The sequence below is a fragment of the Triturus cristatus genome, chromosome 1_2 (genome assembly GCF_964204655.1).
Source record: "Triturus cristatus chromosome 1_2, aTriCri1.1, whole genome shotgun sequence".
Lineage (NCBI taxonomy): Eukaryota > Metazoa > Chordata > Amphibia > Caudata > Salamandridae > Triturus > Triturus cristatus.
In genome coordinates this window covers 120,171,252-120,188,850 of record NC_140580.1, presented here as the reverse complement: position 1 = coordinate 120,188,850, position 17,599 = coordinate 120,171,252, and the positions used below count along the sequence as shown (strand labels likewise).

Sequence of the window (17,599 nt, the reverse complement as noted above, 5' to 3'; positions counted from 1 at the left end):
GTTGCTGGACCCCTGGGTATGAGAGCCCCTGCTCTCCTGGGCCTGCAACAATGCACATCCTGTGGCGAGGTGCTAGATCTCCTCCCACAGGATGGGTAGGGGGAAGCTTCAAAGGCATGCCGCCTCTGTGAGCTACCCCAGCTTGGCCGGAAACCCCAAATAAGGACAGGGGATGTGCCAGTCTGCCAACCCCACCCCTCAGGTGGGGGAGGCGAGGTGAAGCACATCTCCAGGCTCTCGCCATCTTGAAGATGGGGAGCCCTGCCCAATCAGGACTAGGCTACTGCCCCCCCTCCCACAGGAGAGAGGCAGGATAGGGGGAGTACCCACCCCAGGACAAGGAACCATTGGTCCCTGCCCTTCACCTACCTGTAACGCCCCTAAATTTAGTATTTAGGGGCACCCTGAACCTTCCTTCCCCAGATTCCAGATTCCGAAATACAAAGAAGAAAGAAGACCTGCCCTGCAGTTGGTAAGAAGAGGAAGACACCAACTGCTTTGGCCCCAGCCCTACCGGCCTGTCGACCCTCGAACCTGCTCCAACCCGGCATCTCTTGTGGCCAGCAACCTCACAAACCCCGGAGGACCTGGCTACCTTTTGGCTCTAAGCTCCTGGGACTCCCATGAGTACAGGCTCTACTCAAAATCTGCTTCTAATCCCTGGCATCAGCCCGGAACCGCGAACCCTTCACACACTGCACCCGCCAAGACTGGCCTGAGCCGGAGTGAACAAAGACCACAAGGACGATCCCACAGCGACTGTAACCCCGAGTCCGGCACCCAAGGACTTCCCTCGACGCGCCTGACGACGCCTGCAGCCTCAGAACCAGGTGCCCCCCCAACCGCGATCAACAGGGGGTAAGATTTCCCGACACCAAAAGGCACCCCTGCACCCGGCGCCCCCTGTGCCCAACTCCGGGGTACCTACCTATCCTCCAACTACCCAACTTACCTCTCGAAGTGGTGGTGGCACCTGAAGAATCTTCGTCCCCGAGCTTGCAGTCTTTTTCTAAACCGGAGCTTTCACATTGAAATCAATTGAGCGCCCTTAGGTTCAAAAGCACCCTGCACCCAGCCCTCGAGTGGCCCTGGCAGTGTAACCTCTGCACCTATCTACTTCCCCATTTACCCTGAGCAAGTGACCAGGAGCTCAGCTCCCACAGCCGCATGGCCTGCTAGTCAGCAGCCACCAACCAAGGTCCCCCTGCCTCCCATAGGATAACATTGGGCCTAACTCTCTCTGCACCCGGCTGCCACTGTGCCGCTGAGGGTGTAACAACTGTACCTACCTGACCCTGGGGCACCCGAGTCTATGCCCAGAACCCTAACTCTGCCAGTCGAGTACTTACCTTAAAGCCGATAACTCAATTTTCTCCGTAGGGTAACATTGACTGTTTTTTCCTGAAATTTCTTTTAAGTGTGGACTTTTCAAAACTTAAAATATTCACCAAAAATCAGCCGAGTAACTAAAACGAAAATACTCACCTGCTATTAGGTGAGCTCCCAGTGCTGGACCTTGGTACCCAGCACTGACTCTGAAAAATATTCACAACCGTACTTACCAGTAACCCAATTTTCTTCCATAGGAAACCATTGACTGTTTTTCTGTGAAATTTCTTCTAAGTGTCGATTTCTGCAAGCTTGAAATATTCTTTAAAAATCGTATAAATTGTGAAAACGTAATTACTTACCTGTTTTGGATAAAGGTCCCAGTACTGAGTCTAGGCACCCAGTACTGGATTACAAATGTAACGAGAACATACTATACCTGTCACTTGAATTTTCTTCCATAGGGAATCATTGACTGTTTTCTATGAAATATTTTCTAAAGTGTCAACTTTTGAATTAGCAAAATATTGTCTAACAATCATAACAGTAACTAAGTCGACTTTTATCACTTGTTTCTAAGTACTGTCCCAGGACTGAATCTAGGATCCAGTCCTGGAATCACAAAAGTAATCCTAAAAGTAATCTATTGCAAATAACTTGAAACTTCCGTTGAACTCAATGCATTATTGTGTTTAAAATTGTGTTGCCTATTGCAACCACTTGTAACTTTCTACAAAAGCCAATTGCATATTGAAAAAGTATTTATATAAAGCATCTAATTCTGAGAAAGTATATTTTAATACCTATTGTTGGTTCTATAATAAAACAAGAATATATTTTTTTATATATAAACCATTGGCCTAGAGTTCAGTTATTGAGTGTGTGAGACCATTTGCTGACTGAGTGTGTGCAACAACACTGTCCTCTGATACTGCCATACTGCTCGACCAAGCTACCACTTTAAAGAGTAAGGTTATATCTAACTTTAGCCTCTGCCAAACCTCTGGGGACTGTGGACTCTGTACACCCTGTTCCTATTTGGGAACAGTATATACAGACCCACTTTCTCACAGCACACCATTATAGTTTAGACCCAGCCATATGCAAATCAGTCTTGACCCTGTCCCCCATGGGAACAGTCCAGCCCAAACTGGCAGGCTAGAAACAAGCATCCTGGGACCAGTTTTGGGGGTAACACCCCTCTTCAGCCAGGCTAGCTTGAATCTGGTGGCGTAGAGAGCACAGGACCAACATCTGGGCATACCCTTCTCACCTAGAGCAACAAATCCAACAAGAACGGATGATGGACGGAATGATGAATTAATCAAACTTTCACCCCCAGTCACAGATCTGTCTTAAATCCATTGTTTGTTTTGGACACCACACCATTCTAGTTTATGTAAGGCAGGGTGCACTAGACCACAGGTGAGAATACACTTGGATGAGCACTGTACCACTATAATGTCTAAGTCCATTCTTAGACCTTGTAAGTGCAGTGAAGCCATTAAGAGTATGTGGTCTGGGAGTTGGTCATTACAAACTCACCATCTCCATAATGGCTTTACTGAAACCGGATAAGTTTGGTAGCAAACTTCTTCGCAGATTACAACCTCACTGATGCCAGTGTGGGATTCAATGTAAGATGCTCTCAGAAGGCATCTTAGAGATGCTCTCAGAGGGCATCTTAGAGATGCTCTCAGAGGGCATCTTAGAGATGCTCTCAGAGGGCATCTTAGAGATGCTCTCAGAGGGCATCTTAGAGATGCCCCCAGAAAAACGGCCAGCCCTGGTGTTTCCTGAATGGCTACCCACCATTTGTCACCACCAGACAGGTTTCAGGACCCCTGGGCAGAGGACCTCCGCTCTCTGGGTCCAGAGACAAAGTCCATCCTGGGAAGAGGTGTCATGCCTTCTCCACAAGAATGGGCTGGGTCCACAAAGCTCAAAGTTTCAAAGGACTGCCACCTTTGTTACCTGGCCCTGCCTTTTGCTGCCCCCAGAAACTGGCTCCCACCGGCTCTGACCCGCCACTTTGGGCCTGAGAATCAGCGGGGAAAACCAGTTAGGAAGAGGTGTGCCCACCTTTTGCCAACCCCAGCCCTCAGGTGGGGGGAGACAAGGTTAAGCACACATCCCAGTCCCCTGCATCTTGAAGATGAGGGAACACAGCCAATTGGCGAGAGTCTCATGCCCGCCTCCACCTGGAGGCTAGCATAATAGGGGGTGTACTCACCCAAAGGAAGGGACCCATTGGTCACAACCTGCACACCACTGTAACGCCCTTAAATGTTGTATTTAGGGGCACCCTGAACCTTGCCTCTGTAGATTCCTGCAACCTACGAAGAAGGATGGAAGAAAACGCAAAACAGAGGAGACTAAAGAAGAAATGACTTGGCACCAGCCCTAATGGACCTTCTGCAGTTTCCAGAGATCCTGCGCCAAAAGTAGACTTGTCCTGCAGCCAGCCACCTTCAAAACCACTGGGAGGACTGACTGCCTTCAACAAAGACCAGAACTCCACAAACAGCAGCTCTGCTCCAAAGAAAGACTAATCCTGCTGAGGACAAAGAAACCAGACACCTCGAACTGCCACTTCTCCAGTTGCCTACGGCTCCAGTACGAGTGGCCCACGGGTCCCAGTGAGATCCCCCAGCGCTCCAGAGTCCGGATCCACCATGTGTCGACCCCTCCAGGACCCCCTGACATTGCTTGCAGGCTCTGCACGGAGACCCCCCCTCCCTCCCCACAAACCGCGAATGGCCCAGTAAGGTGAAAACCGACCTCAAAAGGCACCAATGCACCCTGAAGCCCCCCCAACTTACCTGCATCACTGTTGGTTCCTCCGGGAAGACTTCCTGGACCGAGCCTACAGGCTAAATCCAAAACAGACAACCTCCATGGGATTGCATTGGGCTCCCGACACCTAAGCCCGCTGCACCCAGAAGCCCATGCGCTGCTGGTGGTGTGGACACGGTGCCAACCTGTGACCCCCTTTGCTCTGACAACCCTAGGAGCTTGACTCCCAAGACAGAGTGGTCTGCTTGAGAGCAGCTCCCCCACAACTGGGGTGCCCCCTAGCCCAATTGGCTAACATTGGGCCCATGCACCCTGCACGCGGCAGCCCTAGTGCCGCTGGTGGTGCGATTTGAGTGCCTTCTTGAACCTTGGGGAACCTTGGTTATAACCCCAAAAAGCTATTCGTGCAGGACGTTTACTTACCTGCAAACCGATAACATTTTCTTCCATAGGAACCCACGTTAAGATTTTTTTCCCACAAATGTTCCGTGTTGAACTGCCTTTTGTATTGAAACCAAAGTAACTTTGCTTCGACCCCAAAATTGTCTTACTTACCTTTGTATTGTAGGACCCATGGCGTGATATCTAGGCATATCACCCTGAGTAGTTGATGTAACTAAATGGAAATCCAAAAGTACTCCAAATTTCCAATGTATGTTTGACTGTTTTAAAAGCAAATACAAACCTATGAAGATTCCAATTTCAACCACCATTGCATTTTCTTGTAAAGTTTTGCATCTGAATGCATGTTCTACTTGCCTGTTCTAAGTCCTGGTTCTAGAAATATATTATAAGTATACCTTTTTTTATATTTACCTAAGTGAATACAATAAACCCTTAACACACCCTCCTGATACGCCTAACTGCTCGACCACACTACCACAAATAGAGCTGTTAGTACTTACCTAATTTAGCCTCCGCTATACCTCTGGGGAACCCCCTGGACTCTGTGCACACTATACCTTACTTTGTTATAGCATAAACAGAGCCAGCTTCCTACACTCTCCTTATGTGCCCTTTTGCTGTGACGTCTCACAGAACATGTTAGCTTTCGCCGCAGCATCTCTTTAGCCAGTTACAAATATTCTACCCAACTATTGCACCATTAGCTTACAATTTGATTGCTGCTTTGGTGAAAGTGCTTGATAACAGATAAATGAAATGAAGTAATTTACACGTACCTCAGCCATTGTAAAGATCTTGTACATCTCAGGAAGAATAACTGGAGCAACATGGGGCATCTGGGTGTCTGTCACCTCACGGGTAAACTCTAGAACGAAAGGAAGGTTTTCAGCAAATGGTCACTGTATCGTCACTGTATAACAGTGAGTTGAAAAGAATAGATGAGTCGAGATTTGCATGAGGACATGTTCAGTGCCCTAAAAACAAACAGCAATGATCAATACAAGTTTTGGATTACAGACGGAAGACAGCCTTTCTAGTGGCCATAACCTAAGCCCATAGGGATAGCATGTTCCAGTAAGGAACAATAGAACACCTTCCATAAAGACAAAGTAGCAGGACTCGCCCTGGTTTCTTTCCAAAAGCAGTGTTTGATTTTCATGTAACAAACTAGTTCCCTTTCAACTTTCTTCCAAAATCATTCTACGTCAGATGAAAGGGATTTACATTCCCCTGGAAATAAAAGGGTTCTAAAACTCTGTCTAGACAAAACTAAAGACATCAGATAAACTGACCATCAATTTGTTAATTTTAGCTGTACAAGAAATGGATTAGCCAATGCAAAGCGGTCCATTTCTAAATGGATTGTTTTCTGTGTCTTATTATGTTACAGTAATGCCAAAAAGTCCTTGTCTGGTAGGCCAAGAACACATTCAACAAAGTGTAGAGCTGCTACTATAGCATTATTAAGACACACTGTCAATTACAGACCTATGAATGGAAGCCACTGGAGGTCCATACATACTTTCAGATGACATTCCTGTCTTGACATCGATTCCAGATCTAAATTTCAAGTGGACTAAGCCCCTGCGCATAATCTTTTTGGTTAGCTCCTCAAAACATTTTGCCCTTTGCATTAATTTCCACCTTGTTGAGGATGGACTTGATTTTCTACTTGGCAATCACTTAGCTGTGCTTCTAGTACTTTTTCAAGGTAATATTCATAATAGTCATAATAAACCCTCGCACCTCCCTGGAAGAAGGTAAGTAAAACAGCCTTCAGTTTATCCCAGGGTCCTTTCTCTCTGTAAAAAAAACAGAATTGGCTCAACTATCACCTACAGTAGCGATGGGATACCACAAACACCTCCTGTGCACTTGTTGTTTTTATTCTGGAGTTACTGTACCAAATACATATAAATGCATATAAATGTTTATTAAAAACGAACTCTAAGAAAAAATATTTTAAAATAAAATGCTATATTACAAACTTCAAAGACTTTATTCAGATGTGACATACATACATAAAAGTTACACAGCAAATGTCACAATTAAAAAATAACAAATGATAAATCAGTAAAACTGAGATACATATCATTCAATAACATCATGGCAGTAGAACAATATTAGCAGTTGTTAGATAAAACAGAGAAAACCACTCCCTATAAACAATTCTGCCGAAAGATACCTAGAGCAACATTCCAATAAAAAAAACTCACAAACGTGCATAGAATGAGCAGCAGAATTAAGAGAGCATAGTGCTACAGGCGCTCACAGCGATTTTTAAGAAAGATCAGACATGCATACCTATTTCGTGGTCTGACAACTGCAGTAAAAGAGTGAAGGCTAAGCTAACATGCCTAGTGTAGGGGGACCTCTTTTAGAAGTGGAATAAAAATGGTCTAAAACGTCATATGTTAAGTATCTATATGCCTAAATAACAATTTTAATAAGCATTTGTAAACCAATATATAAACTGTTCTGAAAAAACGAAACATTAACAAGGCCAATGGTTAGTCAAAAACATACAGTAGGCATAATTACCACCCGAAGGATTTTCCAGTTCTTACAGCTGATTTAAAAAAGGTACTAACGCAGAAGCAGGTTATCCGCGCACGAAAGTCACGAGCAAGTTTTGCGACTTAGGGCTGGTGGTGGCTAAAAGAGAGATTACCCTACACTGGAAATCGAGAACTGGTCCCAGCTTTGCGAGGTGGAGAGCTACCTTCACAAAATGGGCGGGTAGCGAGAGTACGCTCAGGTTGCAGCTAGCGCTGCGGGGAAACGATGAAAAGGCGTTAGCCATGGCACATGCATGGGAAGCACTAGTGGTTGACCTCCGGGGGTGGGGCACAGAAGCGGAGGAGGGCACTGGAGCACTGGAGCAGCATGCAGCAGCGTAGCGGTGGAGAGGCAGCTGACGGATCACGCATGAGGGCGGGAGGGCTTCCCTTCTCCTTTCGGCTTGGCGCCTGACCATGGGGGTGGGGAGTAGCCCGCGGCCGCTCACACGGCTAATTACGAGACAGACTTATCCCGGTACCTGCGGTTATGGCACACTGACATGTGGGTGGGGGGAGGGAGTATTTGCATTGGGGAGTGTTGGGGGGCAGTGCATTGGTAGTTGGAAGTGGTCTACACTGTACTATGCAATGGTGTTTATTACTGGGAGAAGACCAAGGATATGCTGGTCGTTGCAGATGGCAATTGTAATTGAATTATGCAATAAAAATTGTTTTTGCAAAAAAAAACGCAGAAGCAGGTTATGTAATATGTCATCTACATGTTAGGTCATACATTTTGTATTTGTATGGGATTTATAAAGTGCTGGAATCTCCCCTGAAGGAGTATCTCTGCGCTGCAAAAAAGGTGTACGACAGGTCTTAACAAGTTTCTTAAAGAGGAGGAGATTGGAGCACTTGCGCAGCTCCACGGGCAATGAATTCCAATATGTTGGTGCTAGATAGGCAAAGGTTTTGCCTGCTGTTCAGAGTTTTCTATATCGGGGGACGGCAAGGAGCCCTTTACCCTGTGAACGATGCGATTTGCCCAGGAGGTAGAACTTAAGTTCTTCCGCCAGGTAGCTCGGACTTCCACCATGAAGTGCCTTGTGGGCTAGGCAGCAAATTTTAAACTTAATTCTCTGGCGGATAAGAAGCAAGTGAAGCTGCCTCAGCAATGGTTGGGAAGAGGTTCTAGGAGGCATTTTAAGAGCCAGATGCACGGCAACGTTCTGAATCACCTGCATTCTACTTAGAAGGGATTCATTGGCCGATGTAAGGAGAGCTTTACAATAATCTAGCCGGCTAATGACCAGGGCCTGGATCAGGGTCCTGCGGACTAATAAGGGAAGACATTTGGAACACCCTACGGAGAAGGCTCACAGTGTGATAGCAGGAGCCTGAGGTGGCCATAAGTTGGTCTCTCATAGATAGAGAGTGGTCTAGACAGACCCCCTGGTTCTTAGCCATAAGCTGCGGGACAGGGGCAGGACCCAGCGTAGTAGGCCACCAGTCAGGGGACCAAATCGTTTGAGCAGTGCCAAATAGCAAGATCTCAGTTTTGGCAGCATTCAGCTGGAGGAAATTTTCTGTCATCCAACCAGATATTGCTTGCATGCCCTCGGCAAATAGATGTTTAGTTGAGTCTTTGTCATTAGCAAAAGATAGGAGTACGTTGATACGGTCTGCATACGAATAGGGAGTGAATCCATGTTCTCCAATGATTTTAGCAAGATGGGCCACATACACATTAAACAGGTTGGGGCTGAGGCAAGAACCCTGGGGTACCCCTTGGTAAGCTTCAAGGTGCGTGAACGAAAGGGACCCAGGTTGATCGTTTGAGTGCGCTGGCCCAGAAAGCTTGCAAGCCACTTTAATGCCTGACCCTGCATACCAGTCTCTCTTAGTCTGTGAATGAGCTTCTAGTGAGAGACATTATCAAAGGTGGCTGTTAATTCCAGCAAAACTAGCAGCACTGCCTTGTTATCCAGTGCCAGTTTAATGTGTTCTGTAACACCTATAAGGGTAGTTTCAGTAGAATGATTAAATCTGAATCCAGACTGGGACGGATCAAGGATGCCATGAGATTCAAGATATCCTATAAGCTTAATGTTGATGTATCCTTGCGTCATTTTACTCATGAATGGAAGGAGAGAAACAGGACAATGCATGACAATGCATACATTTTTTTTAGAAAGAAAGTCTAAGAAAAATATTTTTAAATGAAATGCTACATTAGTCAATTTTCAACCATATATTTCAATCAATAACTTGATAAAGCACACAGCTGCTTCAAACAGAAGCATCCAAGCGCTCAAGCAGACAATGCAAGGATAGCCGTGGCATTATAAAAGCTAAACAGTGTCAAATAGGCAGGTTTTAAGTTGCCTTTTAAAGGTTACTGGAGACTCAGCCCAGAGCAGATTAGGTGGATGGATGTTCCATAATTTGGCCGCAAGTACAGTAATGGATCTACCTCCATGGAGTGTCTTCAAGAAATTTGGGATCCGTAGGAAGCAGCTATTGTTGGATCAGAGTACCATCTCTGGAGTATATGAGGCCAGTCTGTTCAACAAGTAGCATTGGGCATCAATGGAGAGTTCTGAAATCCAGCGTCAGAGTTTTAAATTTAATGCTCTGTTCCACCAAGAGCCAGTGCAGATGTCTCAGATGTGGAGAGATGTGATAGCGGTGAAGGACTCTCCTAGCAAGTCTGGCCGCTGCATTCTGGATTAACAAATCAGATACGCAGGGAGACTAAGGTAGAGATTGTTTTTTTTTTTTTTTTGTTTTTTTGTTTTTTTTTTTTTGTTTTTTTAAACCGTTTATTGCAATCTCAAAAATATACAAGTATGGGCCTACAACCTTCCGGCCGGCCGCTAGAATGACAGGAGCATATGACATACGTACAAAAACACTTGGCGTTGCAGAGAAGCAAAATCAGGAGGTATCAGCGTCGTGGGCCACATCACTCTGACCCCACAATACGGTTTCATTTTATACAAACAACACAAAAACCACACCCGCAAGGCAACCCGCAATCGAAAGTAACAGCACGTGCTCCCCGAATGGGGGACCCCAGCCATCCACAGGAGTCTAAAGAGGGGAAGGGGAACAGATCGAGGACTGGGGGAACTCCGTGCTCGGGGCTAGGGAAAGGAGTCAACTAAGGGGACGGGGCTGGTGAGGCCGCAGGCAGCAGTGGTGGCGCGCAGATACCCCCGCGGTAGGCGTTCCAGGGGCCCCATACTTTCACCCATGCCCCAGGCTTACCCCTCGCCACATACACCACCTTTTCTCGGAACATGCACCAATCCATGTGTTCTTTCCAGGCCGACACCGCCGGGGGCCTCTGGGATCCCCACAGTTGAGCAATGTCACGCTTAGCTATCATATATCCCAGAGTCACCCATCGCGTCTGCGGAACCGAGTAGTCAGTTGGTTCCCACACATTCAGCAGGCATCTCCTCGCTTCAGGCAGCAGCGCGACATACGTAACCACTCGCAGGACCTCATGCACACCACGCCAGAAGCGCTCCACCTAAGGTAGAGATTGTTAAAATAGTCCAGGCGAGAGGCAACTAAAGAATGAACTACAGTTTTTCTAGTTTCCTCAGGAACCAGATGAAGAAACATCTTTAAGATTTTAATCTTCATGAAGCAGACCAACGAGGTTTGATTAATTTGAGAGGCAAAGGAGAGCGTGGAATCGAAAATGATGCCAATATTTCCAGTTGAAGAGGTTGCATTTGGAGGAACGTTGGGTTCAGCGGGCCACCATAGGGAAGCCGGTCGGGGTCCAATCTGATTAAAATGCAAGACTTCCGTTTTATCGGAATTTAGTTTAAGGCAATTTGCCTCAATCCAAGCCGTGACTCCACTGAGGGACTCCTTAAAATTTTTAAGATCTGCCTCCGAGTTGTCTTGGAACGAAAAGAGAAATTGGGTGTCACTGCCGTACAATACTACCTTGTCACTCCAGGTTTCGATGAGATCCACCATGGGGAAAAGGTAAACATTGACCAAGAGCAGGCTCAGGGCAGAACCCTGTGGGACACTACATACCAGTGGCTTAGGTGATGAAAAAAGCGGGTGTTAATACTCCCTTTGGGATCTGCCCTCCATAAAAGCTTTGACCAATAAAAGAGTCTTGCCCTGAATGTCAAGGTCGCTAAGTCTGTTCAAAAGGATGGAGTGTGATACTGTGAGGAAGGCCACAGACAAATCAAGAAACGGCACAATAACAGGTGTTTTCTTGTCCAGATTTTCCCTGACAAACTCCTCCACCTCCAGGAGAGCAGTCTCCATGCAATATCCTGCATGGAAGTCTGACAGATTCTTGAAGGATGGAATTGACGTCCACAAAAGTGCTCATTTGTTGATTAGCTAATTTACCTTAAAAAAGATTTACAGGAGCTGGGAGGAGAGATAGAGGCCTGTAATTGCCAAACACATCTGTGTCTGCAGCCTTAAGTCTGAAAACATGCAGCGGGCAAACATCATCCGGGGAGCCAGGCTTTCATTTTAGTATCTCCTTCAAAGAGCATTCTTCTGTTTACGTATTTTACTGTTCATGGGGTGGGGAATTGCGGAGGAATGAATCTGTACATATGTGATGTTCTGAGTGGCAATGGTGTGGATAACGTTAGATCTGATAAGACATAAGATACATTTGATTGTAAACGGCTGTGATTTACTGCAAATATCAATAAAAAAATTCAACAAAAAAAAAGAGAGCATTCTTCTGAAATAGGGGCAAATCAGACACAAATGCCTTGAGACAGGAGGGAGCGCAGGGGCTAGTTTCAGCCTTCCCCGCAGCAGCTGAACCAAAAGCTAAAGCCTCCTTTGGTGACTCTGGAAAGGTGGAGTATGCATTTTGAATCTTCTCATCGCAGGGTTCGGCTGAGGGGAGGATAGCAGTTTTGGCCCCTCCAGGGGAGACAAAGGAATTCACTATTTTAAACACTTTGTTGGAATAATTAGCTGCCATCTTGATATGATGTGCAAAGTACTCTTTCATAGCATTGCAGGTTTTGTTTTGCAGAAGCTCCTAAGTGCCGTTTTAGAGACAGTCTTAGCATTGGAGTCATACAATTTCCTCTAATTGTGCTATAATTATTTGCACATGCTTTTCTCCGTTCATTGGGTTGAGGAAAACTAAGGTGCAGAAGGCCTCCATCTTTTTGCCACTTACTTTTTAGAGGAACAGGTGGGCTAATAAATGAGAGATCCAACTGTCAAACAGCAAAATGTCAGATTCAACTATTCCTTGTAGTATCAGAGGAGAGTAACTGAGGTACTGAGCCAGGGATTCTTCCCACAGATTCTGCAACCTCCTTTTCATTTCCGGGGAAGGGGCGATCCTAGTCTGTGGGTAGGGGCCCTAAAACACAAGTGGAATACTGAAGTGATCAGATGCTCCGGATCACTGAAATGCATGCTAATGGTAAAGATCAGATCAAGCATATGATCAGCCGTACGGGTAGGTGCCTGGACATGCTGGATAAGGTTAACACCAGCCAATGTTTGAATGAGCTTGGGGGCTATGGTGGAGATGAGATCACCAGCATTGACATTAAATTCGTCAAAAATGGTCAGATTGACATATTGTAGAGAGTATTGTTCAATGATGTCGAATACAGCAGGAAAGCAGCTGCTAAGGCAGTCCGGAGGTCTATACACCAACAGGCCAGAGAAGGATGGAGTGAGTAATGTGCAAAACAAGACCCTAAATGTTTCCGTACTGGCTTATAGGTGTAGTAAATGCTTCAAAAGTGTATTTGAAAATAAAAGCAACCCCACCCCCTACCTTGTTCCCGCCACGGTTTTTCGCCAAGATGCGATAGCCTAGTGGAATTGCAAAGGGTAGTTCTGGGTTAAAGCGGTCATTCCAGCCATATTTCCATAAGGAAAATAAAAGTCCCAGGAGTTGTTAGCCAGTAGGGGGAAAATAGCAGATTAATATTTGGCTAGGGTCCTGCAGTTAATAAGGCAGGCCTTATAACCCACTGCGATTTGCAACAGAGCAGATACTGTGTTAGGTGGGAGTGAAAACACCCCGGATCACGAGTAATAAGCCTTCGTTCAGAAGTAACTGTTATTTAAGACTAAGCCACATACCTCACAGGAGTGAGCATGCTTTCCCATTCCAGGGGGAGAAAACATCTTCGGAGAGAAGCAGGGGTTCGTATTCAAGGCAAGGAGAGCCTCTCTGGGATATCTGCTGCTCTAATCAATGGCAAGATGAGCAGCATGGCTGTTGCTGGCCACGGACAGGTGCAGACAGGCATGCCTTTGGCGCGTCGTCAGCACATCCACGGAATGGCCTTCCTTAAATGGAAGAGCAAGGTTTCCATCAAACCTAGCCACTAGAGCGCTAACCCAAGAGGGCGGTTCTAGGCAGTGCCAAGAAGAGCAGAAACAAGCTTTTGCACTGCAATAGGTCTCGCATTACTGATAGTTTGAGGTATTGGTGTTGCAAATAATGCAACGCCAATAGCTCATACTTTCAGTAATGTGAGACCTAGTGCATTGCAAATGTTTGCAGTGAGCCAGAAACCAGCATTGTATGTCTCATTGCAGCACCGCAAGCTGATCCTAGAGGTCCCTAGAGAGCATCATAAACATTGAAGATATGGTAAATCCACCCTACCCATAATGCAATGAATGCAAGACAGTACCACGAGTACATTAAAATAGCTATGTCAATATATACAATTAGTAGCTTTGAAATGTGACAAAAGAATTATATTAATTCCGGGATAGGTTAGGTTTTACTCTATGTGGAGCTGATGAAGGCAAATTTATAGAACGTCTAATATAAATGTGAGATGTGGTAGGTGCAGTACGGCAAGCTGCTCCTAGTAAGCAAGGCACCAGCACTGCCAGTACGACAAGCTGCTACTAGAGGTCCCTAGTGAGGACTGCCAGTACTGCAAGCTGCTACTAGAGGTCCCTAGTAAGCAAGGCACCAGCACAGCCAGTACGGCAAGCTGCTCCTAGAGGTCCCTAGTGAGCATCACAAACTTTTGCTCATAGTGGTATGGTACTCCCATAATGGATTGCATGCAAGTCAGTACCACGAGTACATTCAAATTGCTATGTCAATATATACAATTAATAGCTTTGAAATGTGGCAAAACAATTATATTAATTCCGGATTAGGTTGTACTCTATGTGGAGCTGATGAAGGGAAATTATAGAAGGTCTAACATAGATGTGTAGGTGCAGTACCGCAAGCGGCGCCTAGAGGTTCCTAGTGAACATCAAAATTTTGGTTACAGATGGTACTCGCCTAATGCATTGCAAGCAAGACAGTACCACAAGTACATTCAAATAGCTATGTCAATATATACAATTAATAGCTTTGAAATGTGACAAACTAATATAGTAATTCTGGATCAGATTGCACTCTATCTTAAGGTGATGAAGGGAAATTTATAGGAGGTCTAACATAGATGAGTAGCTGCAGTACCGCAAGATGCGCCTAGATGTCCCTAGTGAGCATGATAAACTTTGAAGATAAGGTAAATTAACCCTACCAATAATGCATTGCATGCAAGACAGCACCAAAGTACATTCAATATATACAATTAGTAGCTTTGAAATGTGTCAGAAGAATTATAATAATTCGGGATTAGGTTGTAGTCAATGTGGCGCTGATGAAGGGAAATTTATAGAAGGTCTAATATAAATCTAAGATGTGCTAGCGAGTAAAGTAACCACTGCCAACCTTGTTAAGGACCAAGTCAGTGTCCTGTCAGAAGGCCCCTAAGAAAATAGTGCCTTGAGGTTGTAATTAAAACCTAGGGCGTAACAACACATGTAATAGGGGATGTCCTCATGGGAGGTTACAAAGAGACAGGGAGGCACTAAGGAGGGACCACAAAGCCGAATAACCAATGAAAAGCCACCATTTACAAAGGACAGGGAAAGGAGCCAATTAAAAAGATGGGCGGAAAGAAGGCGGAGCTTTATGCACATATCCTGAATACAGCATGTCCTCGAATAGACAGCGCAAACGGTGCCTAGGTGAGACCTAAAAAAGTACCCTATAGTAATGGTCACAAGAAAAAAAAAAGTACCTAAAAACAGTCTCTCAAACTTTTTAAAGCAAGGGGTTGAGAAAATGAAACACTGTAGCATAATAGGCGGAAACTTAAAAGGCTGGGAAAACTGGCATGGTTCATTCAAGCAAACATCACACCACCTCGGCTGACATCAGTTACAGCAAAAGGTCTTCCATTGCTGTATGCTTGAGAGATAAATAGTTCTGTCAATCTCCAGAGAACTACAAAATTACAGCCACCACCAAAAAATACCATTGAGGTCAGTTGGACTTTGGGTTCTGGAAGGCATATGCTGTAATACATTGGTGGAAGTTAATACATTATTTTATCTTTTTATCTTGACCTTTTGGAACATTAGATATGAACCTTCAGTGTTATCAGACCTTTTGCTGGGAAATTATTTTGCTGGCATGGCAGCAGCTTTGTTCTGAGCACCACATTAGCCTCTGACCCAACTCAAGCATTAGGAGTTTCAAAGCAGGATACTTGGATGCGTTACGTTAGGTGTTGTAATTCACCAAAGTTATTCCTTTCTTAAACACACTCAGTAAGTTACCAGTTTTCTTCACTTGCCAATTTTAAGAAGTTAAATCAATGACTAATCGCATTTGGTTACCCGCTCACTTAAAAAAAAAAAAAATCTTTGATCTACCATCCGAAAACATAATTCGTGTTTTGAATAACCTGTAGCGATTTTGAGCAGTACTCTCCTTGTGGTGGTTTCCTTGTACAATTGTCAGGTTGATGACACTCACTCAGTTCAGTGGCCTGTGAGCTGTTGCAGGTAGCTTTGACTAGATGGATGCCTTCATTAAATGGTTCTGAAATACTTTAAATTTACAAACAGTAACGGGGGATTGGGGTTATACCGCCAAGTTTGTAGCGTTGTTCTTTTAGCATGCAGAACTGCAACACAGTAGAAAGCACCTACATTTTTTAGATGGATATTGCTTATTGCTCACAATACTAAATTGTGCACTTTTACTCTACACATGAACAAGTCAATGCGCACCTTTAGTTAACAAGCATTTGCAATGCAATAGGTCTCGCATTCACGCGAGTTGGAGCTATTGGCATTGTAATTGACAATTACTTTTATTTATGTTTTGGTTTTTAAACATAAATAAAAGGCCTTGTCATTTACAATGCCAATAGCTCTAAATCTCGCAATTGCGAGACCTATTGCATTGCAAATGCGTGTTACAAAATGTGACGTTTACTGCACACATTTGAAACATTCTGCCTCCACCAAATGACGCTGCAGGACGCCCGGGATATAACGTATGCTGTCTGCAGAGACAAAGAAATGTGGTTTGTGTGATATGCAACCCAACCCAAGCCTAGCTGAATACAGTGTGGTTTATCAGAGCCATATATTTTAGCGTGCGCGGTTCTGCTGCAGTCCGTAATTTGAAGCGGATGGATGTGCCACTCAAAAATGAACGCAGATGGAAACAAACGAATACACTACCGAAGAGCGACACAGACAAAATCGCAAACACTCTGGTACTATGTAAAGCTGAAACCAAAAGGCATGCGCCTCGCCACAAAGAGAATGCCCATATGCCGTTCACGGCAAAACTACAAAGAATGCAGAACCCCAGGCTCAACAAGCGGCTCACATCTCCTCGCCTATGCAAAAAAAAAAATCTTTTAAATAAAAACCACAGAAAGAAGAGCAAGTTGGGCGCGAAGAGACTTACTCAAGTTCGGCAGAAAGGATCAGCGATAAGTTTGATGATGTCTCAATACGTGTTTTTTGTTTTTTTAAATCTTAATTTATACTTGTTTTCCATCCAATATAAATATGCCAAAGCTGGTTTAAGATAGTGAGTCGATATCATAGGCTTCAATTTAAGAAACAAATATTTTATTAAAGTGATGACACCCTACTATACATAGATACTAGTAGCCACTGGGGAATACAAGTCCCTGCAGTTGTTTAACAAAGGGGGATTTCTTTTTCAGCGGCTGTGTTGTGAAAAGCTAAATGCAGTCTCTCAAATTGAAGGTATCCAATGTCTGGAGCTGGACGACCCAATATCTTGTACTGTGTGGAGGGAGCATCATTATTTTTTGGGAAAAGCAAAGACCAGCAAGACAGCTAAAGCTATCTTTAGGCCAGATATAAAAAAACAATCATAAGAGTGAACAGTTATTTTCTCTTTTAGCCTGCAATTGTACTTTCGTTGATGACATTTCTAGAAAAAAAAAACACTCACTTCCTTGCACAGTGTGTTTTGCCATTCTATGAGAAACAAAATACAGTTTTTGCTTTTTTCTCAGACAGCCATCAAATAAGAAATATTCTGTATTTTTAAAAGAGCAACAATTTGGTCCCAGGGTGACAGGTGTGGTAAGATGAAGGCAAACTCTTTAAGCTTTCTCTGAGTTTTAAGTAGATTTCGTATTTCACAACTAACTCAAGCCACATCTAGGAGTGTTTTAGGGCTAAAAGATGCTGATGGATTTACCCCCTTATCCCTAACAGAAGACATC

At 44.6% G+C, this 17,599-nt stretch overlaps 1 protein-coding gene across 1 annotated transcript in view; it reads right to left on the bottom strand.

Moving 5' to 3' along the window:
- Positions 1 to 17,599, bottom strand: part of LOC146866932 (importin-9-like) — a 269,255-nt gene that overhangs the window by 133,653 nt on the left and 118,003 nt on the right. Inside the window, exon 5 of the mRNA XM_085603265.1 lies at positions 5,307 to 5,395. Coding sequence (XP_085459391.1) covers positions 5,307 to 5,395 — 89 coding nt within the window. The remainder of the gene's footprint in view (positions 1 to 5,306; positions 5,396 to 17,599) is intronic.